The 19,276-nt window shown below is 63.4% G+C and overlaps 1 protein-coding gene across 1 annotated transcript; it reads left to right on the top strand.

Moving 5' to 3' along the window:
• Positions 1 to 1,855: 1,855 nt before the first annotated feature.
• SLC6A18 (solute carrier family 6 member 18) lies at positions 1,856 to 16,422 on the top strand (the record flags this gene model as incomplete). Its single annotated transcript, XM_081308691.1, has 12 exons — positions 1,856 to 2,015; positions 6,867 to 7,007; positions 7,176 to 7,313; positions 7,592 to 7,773; positions 9,419 to 9,529; positions 10,171 to 10,283; positions 11,779 to 11,907; positions 13,767 to 13,923; positions 14,360 to 14,564; positions 14,865 to 15,024; positions 15,228 to 15,390; positions 16,231 to 16,422. The coding sequence occupies 12 exons, from the start codon at positions 1,856 to 1,858 to the stop codon at positions 16,420 to 16,422; spliced, it is 1,851 nt and encodes a 616-aa protein (XP_081164817.1).
• Between the last annotated feature and the right edge of the window lie 2,854 nt (positions 16,423 to 19,276).

Raw genomic sequence — 19,276 nt, 5'->3', positions numbered from 1 at the left:
CGAGGCTGCGGGCCTGGCAGGGGTCAGCCCAGCAGTGCGTGGGCTGGGGGACTGACCGTTTAATGATTGCTGCTGCCTGCACAGCTCGATGGGCAGCTCAGCGAAGCTCAGCCTGGCCTAACCGCAGCAGGAGCCACCTTGCGTGTTCTTAAGGGACGCTAACCCCGTGAATTTTTAGCCAGACGCTGGAGGAGAAAGGTCAAAGGGTAACTTGGCCTGAGCACTGTGGTTGAGGGCACTCTGAGAGTCCTGGGCACTTTGTCCACCCTATGTCGCTCGGGGAGCCCGGGGTCGGCGCCTGCGTTTGCCCCGTGGTGGGGTGTCATCCTGGACCTCTCCCCCATCTCAGCCGGAGGCACTTCCCACTTTGGATGTTTGCTTCAGCAAGCTGGTTGCCTCCGCTTTCCATGGAAAAAACTTCCTGAGGATTCTCTCGGCCAGTGTGGGAGGTCCTGGGGGGCCTGGCACCATGTTCCTCCGGCTCAGAGACACTCCACGTCACTCCCCACCAGACTCCAGCTCCAGCCATGAGACCCTCCACACCCAAGTCCTCTTACCAGGAACTCTCCATCATCCAGCTGGCCACCTGGGACTGTGATCTGCAGAAATCTACCAAATCAGGGGGACCCAGGGGCCCAGGCTCTGCCCCAGGCCTGGTGACATGCCCCGGAGGCTCAGCCCAAGAAGATGGAGGGTCCCATCTGGTCCCCTCTCCCCACAACCTCCGACTGGGAAGCCGTTGATGGATCCATACCCACCAGTGCACTGCCCACGGTGTCCTGGAGGCCCCCGTGTGCCTGTCCAGGAGACCCCGTGGGGTCTCGGACGTCCGTGGTGTCTCCTGGGCAGCTCTCTGATGGCTTCTGTGTGGGGTTGTGGAATAAAGCACACCTGTTTAATACCCCTGGCTCAAGAGCTGCTGTCAGACACGGAGGCTTGAGCTGGGCTGTGGCCAAGGCCGAGGGGGGTCACAGCACTTGGAGGTGCAGCTAGCGAGTCTGGCCCACCTCTGGGCCCAGGGAATGGTTCGGGGCTCACTCTGAAAGAAGCCTCTCTGCTGTGGCCCCTGGAGTGCGGGACCTGGTAGCCCGGTGGGCTGGACAGACACTGGTCTGGGGACCCCTTGCTGCCCCAGGAGGGCTGGTGGGGCTTGGCCAGGACATGCAGGGTGCAGGAGAGGGGAGGCAGGAGGCAGGAAATCTTCTGAGGAGCACCAGGGAGAAGAGGACCACAGGAGATGCCCCCGGGCCAGCTGCAGAGTCCCAGTCATGCTGGGCAGAACAGCTGGCCCCAGGCTCTGCAGGTGCCACTCACAGAGCTTCCTACGTGAGGAGGCAATGCCAGGACAGGGGCCACAAGGGCCGAGCATGGGCACGTGGTGACAATGGTGGCATGTGGCCCTCCCAGACCCCAGGCGCCACGTCCTTGCCCGTGGCAAGATCTGGAGAAGTGACGTGCAGGAAGCAGAGCTGTGCAGGGTCCTCAGTGTGCTTTCTCACCAACTGAGTCTACACCTACCTCAAAAGCACAGCCACAGTCACATAGTGAATCGTTTCCAAAGACCAAGTGTGCCCTGCCGTGGGAGTCCTGCAGTCCCTGGAGCAGAGGCCACTATGCTGGCAGCAGGCCAAGCCATTCATGGGGCTGGGGGATGCGGGCGATGGGGACAGGCCGGCACAGTCACTAGGAACCAGCCCAAGTTACCAATTAACTGGGCTCCTTGAAATAAATGGGCCAACGTCCCCGAGGAGGGACGATTCCATCTCCAAGTTCCAGCTGAGCTCCAGCCAGCTGTGCCCGGGCTGGTGTCCAGTGAGGCACCCACTCTGCACCTGCATCCTGGGAGACTGGCAGCATGGCCCAGGCCCCAAGCCCAGGCCCGCTGGTAGACAGCTGTGAGGACGAGAGGCCCCGCTGGGACAGCAAGTTCCAGTACCTCTTGAGCTGCATTGGGTTTGCCGTGGGGCTGGGTAACATATGGAGGTTTCCATACCTGTGCCAGACCCACGGGGGAGGTAAGCCTGTGGGACCTGAGATGCACCCTGGGGGGGGGGGGACGGTCCACCTCCTGCTGGCGTGGGGTCTCTGTCACTTGGCCCCAGTCTGAGGGTGGGAGCTGGCCTTCCTGGAATTGCCAACCCACCATCAGCCCAGAAAGTGCCCAGGGCTTCTGAGTCCCCGCACAGGGTGCCGGAGCCCGAGCACCTCGAGCACTTGCAGGCAGAGTCAGGGCGCAGTGCTGGCAAGGTGACGTCACTTCTCAGTCTCGAACACGGCCGGTTCTCGACAGAGCTAGAACCCCTGGTCCTCTCAAGCTGTGTCCAGGTGGCCCCAGGCTGATTCCGTCCCAGGTACACTTTGCCAAGGAGCCACCCCAGACAGTGGCTCCCCTGAGAGCCGGGGGGTGGAGGGGCGTGCAGCTGACCAGGCCTGACAGTGTTAGTCCCTTGGCCATCAGACCCACACCTCAGAAGCCTGTCAGTCAGACAGCTGAGCCTCCTGGCCATCACCTGCTCTCTTCATGTGGCCACAGAGGTGCAGCAGCCACACAGCCCTACGCAGTGGGGCACTGCTGACCTTGGCAGCTGACCTGGGGGGTCGCCGACGTCCCCAGCTGGGACGCGGGCCCACTTTCCCTCAGGGCTCCGGCAGCCACTGCAGGACCTGCCGTCTCCTGGCGCCTGAGGATGGTCTCCCGCTGCCTCGTGCTCCTGGCTTTTCCAGGTGGAATGCAGGAGATCTCCCTCAGGGTCCACGGCCCGAGGCCGGTGTCCAGGCGTGGCAGGGATGAGAGCGTGTGGGCTTGGTGTCTGCTGGGACCGCACACTGGCCCTGTGCCTCCTCCCATGGAAGAGGCCCCAGGGAGGCTTCTGGGAGGCCCAGGCCTCTGCTGCCCCCTCTGTGCCGTACGCCCTGGACACACCCATGGCTCCAGTGGCTCCGGGAGCTTCGGGAACTTGCCTTCCTGAGCCGCGGAGCCCCAAGTGGCCCCGCCTGGGCACCTGGCTGCACTCGTGGGCCAGAGGGGAATTCTCCACCGTTGAAGGTTTCCCAAGCATCAGCTTCTGGACGTGCCATCGCTTGGCAAGGTGTCACGAGAGGCCTGTGTCATGAGAGGGCCATGTCCCTGTGACTTGGATCCCCACGGGTGCTTCACCGTGTGGGACAACACCCCTTTCTTGGTCTCCTTTGAAAACAAGTCACAGTGACAAGGAGACAGGTGGTGTTCCACCCACACAGACTCATTACTACCACCGTGAGTATCGATTTCTCTCCCTTCACACCCACTCAGCTTCAGAGAGCTCCTCTTCAAAGACAGGACTAAACGCAGCACTGTACCAGAACAGGGCAAAGGCCCTGGGAAGAGTTACAGCGACCCCATCACATGGGCCCTTCATGGCCAGCTGCTTCATCATGTCCTTAGCACATTAAGTCACAGGTGCATCCGACGCCCAGGGAGCCACTTGGCACCTGTCAGGGACTGAGGTTCCCACCAGGGAGCTAGCAGGACCGTGTGGACTAGGCTGGCTGCTCCAGCCCCATGCAGTGGGATCTGGAGGAAGCTGTCCGACACCCCCCTGCACTGCATGTTTGTCCGTCATGGACCTGACTCTGGACCTACGGGCCCCTTGAGAATCATGAAGTCTTGCACCCCAAATCACTCTGGTTCAATGGTTCACGCACATGTGCCCTGGCGCTGGCAGCACCAGCCCGGTACCTCCCTCTCCACTGACTGGCTACGAGCCTTGCATATGAGCTTTGCAGCTGGGTTGTCGGTTTCCACGAAAGACTGAGTTCCATTGGCCTTGAGTGGCCTTCTGTGGGGTCGTGGGAGCATTTCTGCTGGGCCTGGCGTCCCTGGAGCCCGCCTACAAGGCTGGCTCTGCGGAGGTCTTGGCGAGCCCATGGAATGCCGAGCACTCCTACTCCTGGTCCAGTGCTCACACTGGCCTCCCAGGGTCCCCTCCATGAGATCTGGCCTGTCTGGCCTGGCTTGTCCTGCAGCCCCAGGCCAACAGAACCTCCTTGCCTCCCGACACTCTCTCAGTGGTTGGTGCCCACGAGCCTTTCCCTGGCACTGTGGCCTGTGACGTGGGGGCTTCTCCCAGGGCCGCCTCATGCACACTGTAGGCAGCGGTCAGCAAGGCACTGCCACCTCCCCCTCTGCAGGAGACGCTGCACTCCAGCGCGAGGGCTTGAGAGAGTTGACTGGAGCTGGACGTCTGGCGGCCTGACCATGCTGGTCAGCCCTCCTTCTTGGTTCAAATTCAGCAATGCTCTTTCCCAGCTCTCCCTGTGTTCTGTGTAAGGGCAGCTGACAGAACGGGTTCCCCGGCTGGGTGTGCCCTGGGCAGCCGAGCTGCTCCCCAGCGACCAGCCTGCGTGGTCTGCTTCCTAATTAGTGTTGCTGAGGAGACTCTAGAGCCACGGAGGAGGACCATCACCACTGGCTGGCGTCCCCGGGGGCCTAGTCTTAGATCAGAAGGCTCCCTGCCATCGGCCCTGGACCCACACATGCAGGTGGGGACATGCCTGTCAGCACATGGAGTGGACACAGGAAGAGTCTTCATGGCCATTAATGGAGAGAGGAAGCAGCTGCCCTCCAGCGTGCCCACCAGAGCTGAGAGGCCGCCATCCTCCAGCAGCTGGGGTGCACAGGACCCTCCGCTCTGGGAGAACCATGTGTTCTAGGCCTCGGGTGGAGGCTCAACTGGGAGTCAAAGTGCCCAGCTGTCCAGCTGGAGCCTGGCCCTGTAGGCCCCGGGAGGGCTCACCCAGCTTCATGCCCTCAGCTGGGGGGAGGTGCTGTTCCCTGCTGTCCACGCCTGGCCCATCCTGCAGAGGCTCAGCCTCCTGCCTCTGCCTGCTGCTGCCTCTGGCCTGGGAATTGGTTTGGGGCATGTGCTCCCTCCTAGGGGCCTCAGGGGCCCTCATCCCACCACTTCTGTGGGCGTTCACCTCACAGCACCTGGACAGGAAATGAGGGCAACATGTGAGCATCAGAGATGAGTCCCAGCCCACCCGGGGCCACGGTCAGAGTCCCAGGTCCTCTCCCAGGAAAGATCAAGAGATGATCAGAGTCGCCATGCTGCTCTGCCTTCCATGAGCAGAGACCACTCCAGACCCAGGAGAGCCACGTGGGGGGCCCTGGGAGACCACTCCAGACCCAGGAGAGCCACGTGGAGGGCCCTGGGAGACCACTCCAGACCCAGGAGAGCCACGTGGGGGGCCCTGGGAGACCACTCCAGACCCAGGAGAGCCACGTGGGGGGCCCTGGGAGACCACTCCAGACCCAGGAGAGCCACGTGGGGGGCCCTGGGAGACCACTCCAGACCCAGGAGAGCCACGTGGGGGGCCCTGGGAGACCACTCCAGACCCAGGAGAGCCACGTGGGGGGCCCTGGGAGACCACTCCAGACCCAGGAGAGCCACGTGGGGGGCCCTGGGAGACCACTCCAGACCCAGGAGAGCCACGTGGGGGGCCCTGGGAGACCACTCCAGACCCCAGGAGAGCCACGTGGGGGGCCCTGGGAGACCACTCCAGACCCAGGAGAGCCACGTGGGGGGCCCTGGGAGACCACTCCAGACCCAGGAGAGCCACGTGGGGGGCCCTGGGAGACCACTCCAGACCCAGGAGAGCCACGTGGGGGGCCCTGGGAGACCACTCCAGACCTCAGGAGAGCCACGTGGGGGGCCCTGGGAGACCACTCCAGACCCAGGAGAGCCACGTGGGGGGCCCTGGGAGACCACTCCAGACCCAGGAGAGCCACATGGGGGGCCCTGGGAGACCACTCCAGACCCAGGAGAGCCACGTGGGGGGCCCTGGGAGACCACTCCAGATCCAGGAGAGCCACGTGGGGGGCCCTGGGAGACCACTCCAGACCCCAGGAGAGCCACGTGGGGGGCCCTGGGAGACCACTCCAGACCCAGGAGTGCCACGTGGGGGGCCCTGGGAGACCACTCCAGACCCCAGGAGAGCCACGTGGGGGGCCCTGGGAGACCACTCCAGACCCCAGGAGAGCCACGTGGGGGGCCCTGGGAGACCACTCCAGACCCCAGGAGAGCCACGTGGGGGGCCCTGGGAGACCACTCCAGACCCAGGAGAGCCACGTGGGGGGCCCTGGGAGACCAATCCAGACCCAGGAGAGCCACGTGGGGGGCCCTGGGAGACCACTCCAGACCCCAGGAGAGCCACGTGGGGGGCCCTGGGAGACCACTCCAGACCCCAGGAGAGCCATGTGGGGTGTGGCCCTGGGAGACCACTCCAGATCCAGGAGAGCCACGTGGGGGGCCCTGGGAGACCACTCCAGACCCCAGGAGAGCCACGTGGGGGGCCCTGGGATACCACTCCAGACCCAGGAGAGCCACGTGGGGGGCCCTGGGAGACCACTCCAGACCCAGGAGAGCCACGTGGGGGGCCCTGGGAGACCACTCCAGACCCCAGGAGAGTTACGTGGGGGGCCCTGGGAGACCACTCCAGACCCCAGGAGAGCCACGTGGGGGGCCCTGGGAGACCACTCCAGACCCAGGAAAGCCACGTGGGGGGCCCTGGGAGACCACTCCAGACCCAGGAGAGCCACGGGGGTGTGGCCCTGGGAGACCACTCCAGACCCCAGGAGAGCCACGTAGGGGGCCCTGGGAGACCACTCCAGACGCAGGAGGGCCATGGGTCACCTGAGCCCAGCGTGACTGGACAGCCCTCTGCCCTGTGAGGACTCATGGGTCTAGCAACCACGCAGCACCTCTGGGGTGCCCCCAGCACTTGGGGTCCCTCCCCACTTCAAGAGGACGGCACATGGCTCTCCCTTACCCCCGACACACACTTACTGCCCAAGGCGCAGTGGGTGACAGCCCGTGTCTCCCCAGGGGCCTTCCTCATCCCCTACTTCATTGCCCTGGTATTCGAGGGCATCCCCCTCTTCCACATCGAGCTTGCCATCGGCCAGCGCCTGCGGAGGGGCAGCATCGGGGTGTGGACGGCCATCTGCCCCTACCTCGGCGGAGTAGGTGCGCACACCTCCCCCAGACCCCGCCCTGCTGCTCGGGGCCAGGCCTCCCGGGGGAAGAGGCAACCCGATGCAGAGCGCGCTTGTTCCGGTAGGGCACAGAAGCGTGGTGCGGGGGTCTCACTGGGTCTGTTTCTTCTCCCTGGCTTGGCGTGCTGCCCACCCGCAGGGCTGGGCTGCTTCACGGTGAACCTGCTGGTCAGCCTGTACTACAACACGGTCCTGGTGTGGGTTCTCTGGTACTTCCTCAACTCCTTCCAGTACCCGCTGCCCTGGGGCAGCTGCCCGCTAGACCTCAACAGAACAGGTGAGGGCCACGGCGGGGGGCTGGGGGCCAGTGCCAGTGCCAGGTGGACAGAGGTGGGAAGCAGGTCTGTGCCCAGCAAGCACACTCACGGGCCACTGTGAAGCCCAGCTCTCGTCTTTCATTGCTGGCCTCTGGTGACCGAGGCGTGGGCCTGGCACAGCTGCTTCTGATCTCCACTGTGGCCCCAAGGAGAGGACAGAGAGGCCTGTGGGCCTCCAGGGGGGCCAGGAGCCCAGCAGCACCTGGACGGGCCCTGACCTGCCCCTCTCCTGTTCCAGGGTTGGTGGGGGAGTGCCAGGGCAGCAGCCCGGTGAGCTACTTCTGGTACCGGCAGACGCTCAACATCACGGCCGACATCGAGGACAGCGGCACGCTGCAGTGGCGCCTGGTCATGTGCTCGGCCGCCTGCTGGGCAGTCTTGTATCTGTGTGTCATCAGGGGCATCGAGACCACAGGGAAGGTGAGTGCCTCTGGCAGGCCCCTGCCTGCTGCACCCGCAGCCGATGTGGGGCCCGCGGCCTGGGCCACTGGGAGACACCCTCCGCATCCAGGAGCCCTCTGCTCTGAACACGCGGCAGCCACCCCATCCCGGCGATCTGCTGGCCACGTGGGCGTGAGGATCTTTCCATCCAAGTCCCCGCACTGACAGGGTTGTCCTTGTAGACAGCCCTTTACGGGTCTCACTCGTCATCTGATTGGACCGTCCCTGCTTTTCACATGAGGTGCTGAGACATTTGCAGTTAATGTGGCCATGACAAGCTGTTTTGCCCCCTCATTAGTTAGGCTTTTGTTTGTTTTTTGGTACTGGGGATTGAACCCAGTGGCACTTTAACCACATCTCCAGTCCTTTCTATTTTTTATTTTGAGACAGGGACTTGCTAAATTACTGAGAGTCCCACATTGCTGAGGCTGTCCTTGAACTTGAGATCCTCCTGCCTCAGCCTCCCAAGTTGCTGGGATCACAGGCGGGCCCACGGTGCCTAGCCATTCTTCCTCTTCTACTTCTCTTTGTTCCTGTTTCTGCTTCTCTCAGTACTTTCATGCTCCATCCTCAAGGGGTGGTCAGCTGCTGCAGCGGCTGCCGTAGCAGGTGGCCCGTCTTCGAGTGGTGACCATGCAGTATGCTTGAGAACTGCAGCACATTTCACTTGTCCTTCTGTCCCCCAGAAGGACAAGTGGAATGTGACTGTGCTTCCGCTGCACATTCTGCTGATAGGCTGCTAATGGCAAGTGCACTGCAGTGTGTCCTGCCTTAGGCAGGCAGCTGTCTTTGAGGGACTTCGATAACAGGGACACTGCACTGGTTTCCACCCATGAGGCTTCCTCAAGGGCAGTGAGGACCCCTGGAGCCAGGGCCTCTGCTCCCCAGCAAGGGCTCCCCACATTTCTCCTCTGGGGCATCACTTAGTCCCATCTGTGCACACACAGGTCCTTTTCGGGGGATGGCAGAGTCTGTGCGCCCCTGGCCATGCCTGAAACCCCTGGGGTGCAGGAACTATGTGCCCTAGCCCTGTGTGTGTCCTCTCCCATGGGCATTCTGCTCTCGAGAGGACGGGAATGACTCCGCTAGACCAGAGCCGAAGTTCCAAACGTCCCTGGAGAGGCACCCTGGGTGGTTGCCAAAGTCTGTCAGTGCTGGGCTGGGGGCAGTGAGGAGCAGCATCCACGTTTAGACCTTCCCATGTGGACACCCAGGGAGCAGTCTTGCCCACACCCAGCTGAGCATGGGGAGAAGAGCCTGCAGGTCAGCGGGGTCATCAGGGTGAAGAGGAGGGGAGAAAGAGGGAGCTGGCAGCAGAGCAAGGGCTGAGAGCCTGACACCTGCCAGGGAGGGAGACTGGACAGGCCCAGAGGGGAAAGACACAGGTCAGAAAGGAGGGTGTCCTGGCCAGGCTCCTTCCAGCTGGTCCCAGGAGGTCAGTGCACCTCGGATGAACCCAGAGGGGCATGAAAGTGTGCCTGACTGTTCAAAGCCCCTGGAGCCCCATCCCTGGACTGCCCACTGCTGGCCAGACACAGAGGACACTGGCCCCGGTGCTTCTTGCTCACTGCTGCTGCAGAGCTGCCCTGTGACAGGCCATGTCTGACTTCTGCTCTCCCTCCAGGCCATCTACTTCACAGCCCTGTTCCCTTACCTGGTCCTGACCATCTTCCTCATCCGGGGCTTGACCCTCCCTGGGGCTGTAGAAGGCTTGATGTACCTGTTCACACCCGACGTAAGTGAGTCCTGGCTCCAGGGCGCAGGCCAGGGTCACAGCCCTTCCTCGCAGGTGTGAGCACCCGGGAGATGCACAGGGGCCCTGGGCAGTCCAGGGTCAGAAGCCAGGCCAGGGAGCCACGAAGGTGGGAGGGGGCTGCTGGGCCTCAGGAAAGGGGCTTTGGAGGACTGAGAGACAGTAGGCGTGAGTTCACTGGTGGGACCAGGAGGCTTTGGCGCCTCTAGGACACCTGGGCAGAAGGCTACAGGAGGTTCCGGGAGAGCTGGCCGGGACCAGGTGTCCTGGCAGCAGAGAAGCAGGGCACCGAGTGCAGGTGGCTCCCACCCAGGGTCCTTCAAGTCCCCCCAAACCACCAGGTCTGGGAGGGCGCGTAGATTGCTCCTGGACACCTGCGCTGCCAGGGCCTATAAGGGCCAGCAGAGCTGCAGCTTGCCAGCCACCTCACAGAGTGGCCGGCACTGGTCATGTTCCGTCTCCCCCTAAGCCCACCAGCTCCTGCATGGTCTCCAGCTTTTGGTATCTCTGCTGGCCCCACCTGTGGCGAGAGTGCCCCGTGGGAGCCCCGCGAGGCTCTGCAGCAGTGGTGGGCCGAGGTGTGGTCTGCCTGCTGCCTGAGGAGGTCACCTGACTCATTCCAGATGCGAATTCTCCAGAACCCTCGGGTGTGGCTGGATGCGGCCACCCAGATCTTCTTCTCTTTGTCCTTGGCCTTTGGAGGACACATTGCCCTGGCCAGTTACAACCCACCCAGGTAGGTGGCTGGCTCGGGTGTGGGCTCTTCCGCAGCCGGGGTGCTGAGCCAGCATGCTGTGGAGACACACCAGGCTCCACCTCCCGAGCCCTTGACATGGGGACCTCTTGCTGGGTAGCGGCTCTGAGCCATCCCTGGGGGGCGGCAGGGCATCCCCTGAGGGCTGCTGGGTCAGGCCGGCACCCTGAAGAGCAGGCGCAGGAAGAGAACTCAGGTCATCAGGCCAGGGGCAGGGTTCTAAGTGTTGCCAGTCGAGAAAGCCATCTGAGTTGCACCAAGGACGTGGTACTCACTTGGAAATGAGCACTGGTCCAGGGACACATGTACCATGGCCAACCTGGGTGTGCTCAGAGAGCCAGGGAGATGACACGAGGCGTTGGGTCACAGTGATCTCAGCCCCGAGGGTCTGTAAGCAGGTGGGGTCTGTCTGAGGTGAAGGTAGCGGCAGCCATCCTGGCAGAAGTCCTTCTGGCCTACAGCCGCGGCCTCTGCAGCGCTGGGCTCACAGAGTCTTCTGACACGGTCAGAGCAGCATCGCGGGCCAGAGCCCCAGCCTCTCGCTGTTGCTGCTAGGCTGGCCTGGGCGACCCGCAGTGCTTGGACAACTTTCACATTTCTTTCATGACGGCTTGATGCTGACCTAGATCCCTAGGACTTGGGGACCACAGAGGCATAGATACAGCATGTGCCAACCTCAGTCATCACCCAAACAGGCCACAGCTGGCCCCAGGAGGCAGAGCTCTGACAGCTACAGGGCACTACCACTGCAGCTCCTGGACACGAGTAGCCAGGACACACTGCAGTGGCACAGGAGACGGGCAGGGCAGGAGGGGGGACAGGGCAGGAGGGGTGGAGGGCAGGAGCAGGGCAGGGCAGGAGGGGTGGAGGGCAGGAGGGGGACAGGGCAGGAGGGGGACAGGGCAGGAGGGGGACAGGGCAGGAAGGGTGGAGGGCAGGAGCGGGGCAGGGCAGGAGGGGTGGAGGGCAGGAGGGGGACAGGGCAGGAGGGGGACAGGGCAGGAAGGAGACAGGACAGGAAGGAGCCAGGGCAGGAGGGAGGCAGGGCAGGAGGGGAGGAGGGCAGGAGGGGGCAGGGCAGGAGGGGGGACAGGGCAGGAGGGGTGGAGGGCAGGAGGGGGCAGGGCAGGAGGGGGGACAGGGCAGGATTGGGGCAGGGCAGGAGGGGGCTGGGCAGGAGGGGGCTGGGCAGGAGGGGGCTGGGCAGGATGCAGGGCTGTACCAGAGGCTGTGGACATTTACTGGACGTGTTCCCAGGGCACATGTGTGCCAGTCTCTAGGCACAGTCCCAAACTCCTGGCCTGCAGCCCCTGCTGGCCATGGCCTCTTGTACTCTGATGCCCAGCAGCCTCCAGCTGCCTGCAGGGACCGGGGGTCCTGGGAGCACAGGACACCTGGACCTCAGGTGCAGAGTGTGCTGAGGAGGGTAGTCTGCATGGCCCACAGAGCCCTGGGGCAGGTGTGTGCTTGTGCCCAGGAACAACTGCAAGAAGGACGCTGTGACCATCGCCCTGGTCAACAGCCTGACCTCCTTGTACGCGTCCATCACCATCTTCTCGGTCATGGGCTTCAAGGCCACCAATGACTACCGGCAGTGCCTGGACAGGTGAGCACAGGTGCCCTCTGACTTGTGGGCTTGCCCTGGAATCTGCTCCCTGGAGAAGAGCGGGTGGGTGCGTTCTCCCTGTGGGTGGGGGGAGCAGCGCCTAAGAGTTCATGCCCACCCACGACTTCAGAACGTGACCTGCTTGGGAAAAGAGTCTTTGCAGATGAAACTCAGGCTTGAATTGAGGTGAGGTCATCCTGGAGTAGGGTGGGCCCCGATGACAGGTCCTTAAAAACACACAGAGGAAATGGCACAGAGGAGGGCAGACACTGAGGGGCCACCAGATGCTGGGAGAAGCGGGCAGCCTTCTGCACCAGAGCCCTGGGAGGGCAGCCCTGCTGACAGTCTTGGGCACCACGCTGTCGAGACTGAGGGTGGGTCCTGCTGTGGTCACTCAGGCAGGACACTGGATGCCTGGGACCTGGGGCACCAGGCTGGGATGCCTGTGTGGCCGGGATGGCATGGCTTTGGCAGGACTGTGTCACAGGGGTGGCCTGCTGTGGTTCCAGCTGCAGCTACTCCACAGGCTTCCAGCACGTCACCCCTGGAATCTGGGCAGGTGGACCAGCTCCCCTTCCATAGGGGCCACTCTGCCCACACGGGGACAACACAGCAGGGTCTGGAGACATCCTTGGTCACCATACTTTCTGGGTCAAGGAGGGGAGTCCTGGTATGTGCAGGCCAGGGACCCTGCCAGGACGCCCCAGAGAAGGGACCACAGGGACATCCTTGGTGCCGCAGGGGGATGCCTGGCTCTAACTACCAGCGTCATCACAGAGGGGTGCATGCACCATGTGCAGCCTGTGCCCCCAGCTCCCGGGGCGGCTGAGCAGAGGGTGCAGCTCACAGAAAGAACAGCGGGAGCCCCACGAGGACCGAGCCATGGCGCTTCCGGCTTCTTTGCGTGAAAAATCAAGACGGCATCCAGCGACCAGCACACGCGGCTGGGGTTGGGCCGAGCCTCTGTAGGCACCCTGCTGTGTCTGCAGTCTCACAACACCGGGTCGCAGAAGGCAGGGCCCATGTCCTTGGGAAAGCGGGTGACCTGCAGTCACACTTCCTCCATCAGCCACCACCTGCCCACCGTGCCTCCGTTCAGATACCTGTCTATGCACAGCAGTGGTGACTGGTGCGGAGTCCCAGCCGGCAGCTCGGGCCCAGAGCCTTCTCGGCAAGGCAGGCTACGCTGTGCTGCCCACGGCAAAAGAGCCCTCAGCTCTGTCCTGGGCCACTTCATGCAGCGAGACTGCCAACCAAAGCAAGTGACATGCTGCTCAGCAGATGCCAGAGGAGCCCTGTGTGCACAGAAGCCCAGACTCACCCACCTCGACAGGAGCCTGCAGGTGCACGGTGTCACTCCCCGAATATCTGCAGATAGCCACCACAAAGCACAACCAGGAGGACCCACCACTCACAGCTGCCCCTCCCTGGAGCCGATGAGCTTCCCTGCAGGCCCAAGAGCTGGGGGTGGGCAGACTTGGTTGGCCCTTGAGTGCTGCTCCTCCGGGGAACTGTGCTGGAGAGAGGGGCTAGCCGGGCCAGGGTCCCCCCAGAACACCACAAGAGGCTGAGCCCTCCCAGAATGCTGCACTCGGTGCCACCTCACCTCCTCGGAAACCCCACCTCACCTGCATTCACAGAAGAGGGGCCCCTCCAGGCCCAGAGGCTGGGAGCAGCCTCCCCCATGTCTGTGGAGTGACCACCAAGTGCTGGCCCTGACGCAGCCTCCATGAGATCCCACAGGCAGCCAGGAGGGACAGAGCCCTTGCTGGGAAGCTGCCAGGGGCTCTGTTCCCCTGGATGTTCGCTGGCCAGGACTGATGGCCCAGCCCCACTGACCACCCCCTTCTGTCCTGTAGCAACATCCTCAGCCTCATCAACGAGTTCGACTTCCCAGAGCAGAGCATCCCCAGGGACGACTACCCGGCTGTCCTCATGCGCCTGAACACCACACAGCCAGACAGGGTGGCCCGGCTCCGCCTGAAGGCCTGCTGCCTGAAGGACTTCCTGAACAAGGTACCAGGGGCAGGCCCTCCACAGAGGACCGGAGGCCTCGCCGCAGACGGCTGTGAACATCCCCACAGGCCCAGATGGAAGGACCCGTCCATGCCTGCCTGGGAACCTGCCCAGCAGGTCAGGGGACCAGGCTCCACTGAGGAAGCAGGCATGGCGGGGCCTGGGCCCTCCAGGGGGAGGCCAGAGCGTGGTCACAGAGGCCAGTGGACGCCTGGGACCTGGGGCACCAGGCTGGGATGAGCAGTCAGAGGCAGGACCTCGGCAGCGCCTCATGGCGCCCAACCCCAAAGCCCGGTGCGCTCACCTGCTGGCTTCCTAAAGGAAAGGTCCCTCCTCCCCTCGGAGTTCACTGAGTAGGTCTCCACCCCTGACTCTGAGAGGGACGTGTGGTGCGTGGGGATCGTGCACGGTGTCCACGGGGTGCCCTGTGTTGCAGAGTGCCTCGGGCCCAGGCCTGGCCTTCATCGTCTTCACGGAGGCCATCCTGCACATGCCGGGGGCCCCGGGCTGGGCTGTGCTCTTCTTTGGCATGCTCTTCACCCTGGGCCTGTCCTCCATGTTCGGGAACATGGAAGGGATCATCACGCCACTGCTGGACGTGGGGGTCTTGCCCAAAGGGGTTCCCAAGGAGGCCCTGACTGGTGAGTGGGTGGCTCAGCCACCTGGAGGGCCTGTCCCCACATTCCAGCCCCCAATCCACTGGCTACTCCACCTGATGTCCATTTGCCCCTCTCGCAGGCAGAGCTTGGGGGGCTGTGTTCCAACTTGGGGGACGATAGCCAGGCTGCTCCATGCAAGGTGGGGCCTCAGTGGAGGAGGGTGGGCTTCCTCCCCCAGTGGTCCTGAGGTCCTTGCAGCACAGGGAGAGACAGGGCAAGGCACTGGGGGACCTGGAGTCTCCTGTCAGATGCTGCAGTGGCCTGCACCATGTCTGTCCCCAGGACTGGCCTGCTTGGCCAGCTTCCTGTTGGCTACCTGCTTCACGCTGCAGTCTGGCAGCTACTGGCTGGAGGTCTTCGACAACTTCGCGGCCTCCCTGAACCTGGTCATCTTTGCCTTCTTGGAGGTCGTTGGGGTCATCTATGTTTATGGAATGAGGCGGTGAGCGGACCCTCAGGGAATGCCCTGGCAGCCCCCAGGTGGGACGGCGGGGGCTGGCAGCACAGGCCCACTCCACGTCTCGCCAGATCCCCGCGGGCTTGGCTCTGGGCAGCCTGTGGAAACGCCGGGTGGGGTCCCCAAGCTCCTGCCTCTGAGGGTGGACTGCCCACGGGACCTCCCGGGAGCCTGAGTGTCCCACGCAGGTTCTGTGATGACGTTGAGTGGATGACGGGGCGGCGACCCAGCCTCTACTGGAGGCTGTCGTGGTGGGCAGTGAGCCCCATGCTGCTGCTGGGCATCCTACTGGCCTACATCGTCCTCCTGGCTCAGAGACCACCCAGCTACAAGGCCTGGAGCCCCCAACACGTAGGTCCTTTGCCTGGACCCTAGAGTGCCAACAGGACCCAGACGACCCACATGGGGACATTCCTGGCCTGGCAGCCTGGCCACTGCTGGCCTCCAGGGGGCTGCAGATGTGAGCAAGTGGCCACTGGGGCACAGGGTCCTGGGTAGAGCAAAGCCGACTCCAGGGGGCAGCCTGAGGCAAAGGCTTTGGTCAGTAGATTGTGGACCCCAGCCGCAACCCAGGCCATCACAGGTGCCCCCTCAGGACACCGACTCATGCCATACTTCCCGTGGGTGGGGGGACAAGAAGAGGAAACTGCCCACTGGTGGTCTGCCATAAAGGAAGTGGTGCCAAGGGCGTCCTGAGCTGGCCTTGTGCCGTCCACACAGCCCCAGGCTTTCCGCAGCCTCGGGGGCCAGTGCCTCTCGGGCAGGTCCGGCTCTCCTGAGAAGGGTGCCCAGCAGGCTGAGCTGCACACCTACCAGGCCTCTCCCCAGTCTCAGAACGGGGCCCCAGGATGGCCAGGGCCAGCAGAGTGGCCTTTGCTGAGGAACCGGTGTGCATGGTCCCTCTGGACACACCCTGCCCCTCCAAGCCCCAAAGCTGGTGGCTAGTGCTGCCATCCCACACAGGAGGCGGCTGGGTCCACGGGCCCAGCCACTCCATGGTCCCACTGCAGGAGGGGCTCTCCTGGGCAGCAGGGGCCTGGCCGTGGCTCTTCCACTTTCGCTCAACCTGCTCCTTTGTCTCGGGAAGGGACCAGGTGAAGCAGCCACCATAGTTCCGGGGGCTGACGGCTGGCTCAGTCCCAGGTGCCTGTGGCCGGGGGCGCCCTGCTGAGCATGCCCTCCTCCTGACAGGAGCAGTTCCCTTCTCGGGAGGAGAAGCTCTACCCAGGCTGGGTGCGCGTCATCTGCATGCTCCTGTCTTTCCTGCCCCTGCTGTGGGTCCCAGCTGTCGCCCTGGCCCAGCTGCTGGCCCAGCACAGGCAGAGGCTGAAGGACACACAACCAGACACCAGCATGAAGCCAGAGGAGGGCAGGGGCTGCTGAGGGATGGGCCAGGGCGAATGGGAGCCGGGACTGCCGGCCTGTAGCCTCAGACCCAGCCTCATTACACGCCTGCTGCCACGAGACCACGCGATCGTTGCTTCCCAGCTTCCACCGTGTCCATGCTGCCTGCAAAGGGATTCAGACGTCCCAGAACGCGTGGGTCCAGGCAGCCACGGTGTCTGTTCCCTGGGTCCTGGCCATCCACGTGAGGCTGCTCCTCCAACCCAGGTCCCGCAGGGTTGCAGTCTCTGTGGCCATTCGCTGTCTCCAGAGGCCAGCCGTGCTCTGGCAGGGAGGGAAGTGCCCTCTCCTCACCCAGAGCAGCCTGGGAGAGCACCGCTCAAGGGACCTGAGGGGCAGACACGGCTGCTGGCACGGGCAGCGCAGGAGCCCCGGGGCCTCTGCTGAGGAAGCCTGCACGTTGCCGTGGCCATTGCCCCAAGTGCCTGCTTTTGTTTAAGAAGGTACTAGAAGGGAGAGGGACAGTCAACTGTCCCATCTCGGGACCTGACCCAGCCACCTGCCTGGCACGGCCCCTGCGGAGCCTCTGAACGGCCTTGGCCACAGCTGGCCTCACACTGAGCCCCAGCAGGGCGCGTCTCACCCAACTCCTCCCCCTCTCTTGCTGCCCTTTCCCTTCGGGCAGAGCCTGGGTCGTCTGAAGTGTGGGGCCTGGACAGGGGCCATGCGCACCTGTGGCTTCTTACCTCCACGGCGGACCCCGGTACAGACAGCAGCACCTCTCTCCTTGGTGCCTGGCCAGGCAGTGCCGTCCATGGTGCTGAGACCCTAGCCAACACAGATTCAGGGTGGTCTGTGCATTCCTTGCCCATGGCCAGTTTGGACCCCAGAGCAAAGGCACACTCAGTGCTGCCTCCTGCTGGGCAGCTGTGTATCCAACAGGGCATTGGCTACAGGGAGCCCAAAGTGCTCTGTGCCCATAGACCGGGTAGGTCCTGCTCTGGCCCCTCCATCCAGGATCACACCTCTCCACACCTCCATGAGGTGGAGGATGTGAAGATCAATGTGCTACAAAGACAGTCCACCATACGGTGAGGCCTGACCTCCCTGGGCTCAGCCGCACAATCCTACCCGCCCCCCATGAGCTCCACTGAAACTCAGCACCTTGTCCTCTCCCCATCGCACCTGGCAGAAGACGAACTCATACTAAAGGTCCTCAGAAGCAGCTAAGCCCAAAGGTGGGCTTCGGGCTCCACTGGACCCTCCCCGTTGAGTTCTGCTCTTGGGCGTCTTCCCTAGGTCGGGCCTCTCCAGGGCTATGCAAGTGTTTGGGGTCCATGTTCTGGGTGAGACGGCCCTTCCCTGGGGTCTCGACTGCAGGGGGGGCTGCAGCGGACCACAGGGTGGTGAGGAGGGCAGTGTGCTCTCCCCACCCACATGGGGCCTGAAGACCCCACCACTGACCCTAGACAACACAAGTGGTGGCTGTTGGCCAGCCACCTCCAGGGATGTGTTTTATGTTCCTGCCACACTTCGGAACACTGGGTGCCGAGCAGGACCTGCTCCCCAGCCCAAGTGACTCTGGGTGTAGAACTTCACAGGAACAGCAGGAGTGCCACCCAGTGAGGGGACACTTCACAGTGGTGCTGGAAATGGCAGGACTTGTGCCCCTGTCCAGCCACTGAGAGGAAGGCGTGGGGCTGGGACAGCACACCTAGAAAGTTCCATCTTAGTCACATGCTCAAAGCAGCTGTGGATACTACTGGGTAGAAAGAAAGATGGACAGGAGGGGATCCAACTGGTGGATCACTGTTGGACAGATAGGTGGTCTAAAACATGGCAGAGGCATGTCCACCCCACCAAACACACCACTTGTTCAAGGTCACTGCTGATGCCCTGAGAGCAGGAGGCTGAGCAGCATCCATGGAGGGGTGGACAGGCTCAGACCCTAGGGAGCAGGGCCGAATGGTCTGACCCTGCATGGACGCACCCCTGTGCAAGGTCCTGTCTATTGCAAGCACCCAGGCTGGCTCCTGGAGACAGGCCAGGTGGGGACCCATGGGGTCCACCCAGCAGAGGGTCCAGAATGAGGACCTGTCCTCCCAGAGGACTTTCTCCTTTGGAGCAGCAGTAATGACTTGGAGCTTCAGTGGCTACACACTGGCTGGTCAGTTCAGAGATGGACATGTCCCCTCGACTGCTGGTCCATCAGCTCAGAAGGACATGGCCCAGGACCCTGGCTAGCCACAGGTACCCTCCCCATACTCCCCTTCGGCCCAGCTCCACCGTGGACTCCAGCTAGGATCACATGTGGAGAGGTGACTCCCCAGTCTTTGGGGTCAAGTGGTTCTGCCAGATGCACTCCCCAGATGAAGGGAAACAGTCCCGTCCCACAAAGGACGGGCCCGGGACAGCAGATCCACCGTCCAGGGCAGGGAGCCCAAGTCCAGGAAGGGGCCTGGTGCCTGATCTGAGCAGAAGTGGGCCCCATGAGCCCCTGTTCCTGCTCTCCCGCCACACCCCCAGCTGAGGCCACCACTCAGGGGCAGACCCGGTTCCGCACACCTGGGTGTAGCTGAGGGGCCCCAGCTGCTCCACCACCCCAGCCCCACGTCAGCACCCGCATCCCTTGGTGACTCTCAGCCAACTGGCACACAGGAAGGGCAGGGTGCCCTGCCCAGAGCTGCAGGTGTGGGACCTGCCACAAAGCCACCAGGTGGGGTCAGACACCTTCAGGAACAGGCCCGTGTGGCTTCTGTTTGCCGACTTGACCAGTCCCTGAGGCACAGCAACTGACCACACAGGTACTGTCACAGCTCTGGGGCCAGAAGCCCAAGGGGTCTCCTCCACCCAAACCAGGGCACTGGCCAGGCCATGCCAACACACTGGGTCA

This window comes from Spermophilus citellus (genome assembly GCF_964194105.1).
Source record: "Spermophilus citellus genome assembly, chromosome: 1".
Taxonomy (NCBI): Eukaryota; Metazoa; Chordata; class Mammalia; order Rodentia; family Sciuridae; genus Spermophilus; species Spermophilus citellus.
Note: the sequence above shows the minus strand (reverse complement) of the source record. Positions and strands in the feature narration are given on the sequence as shown.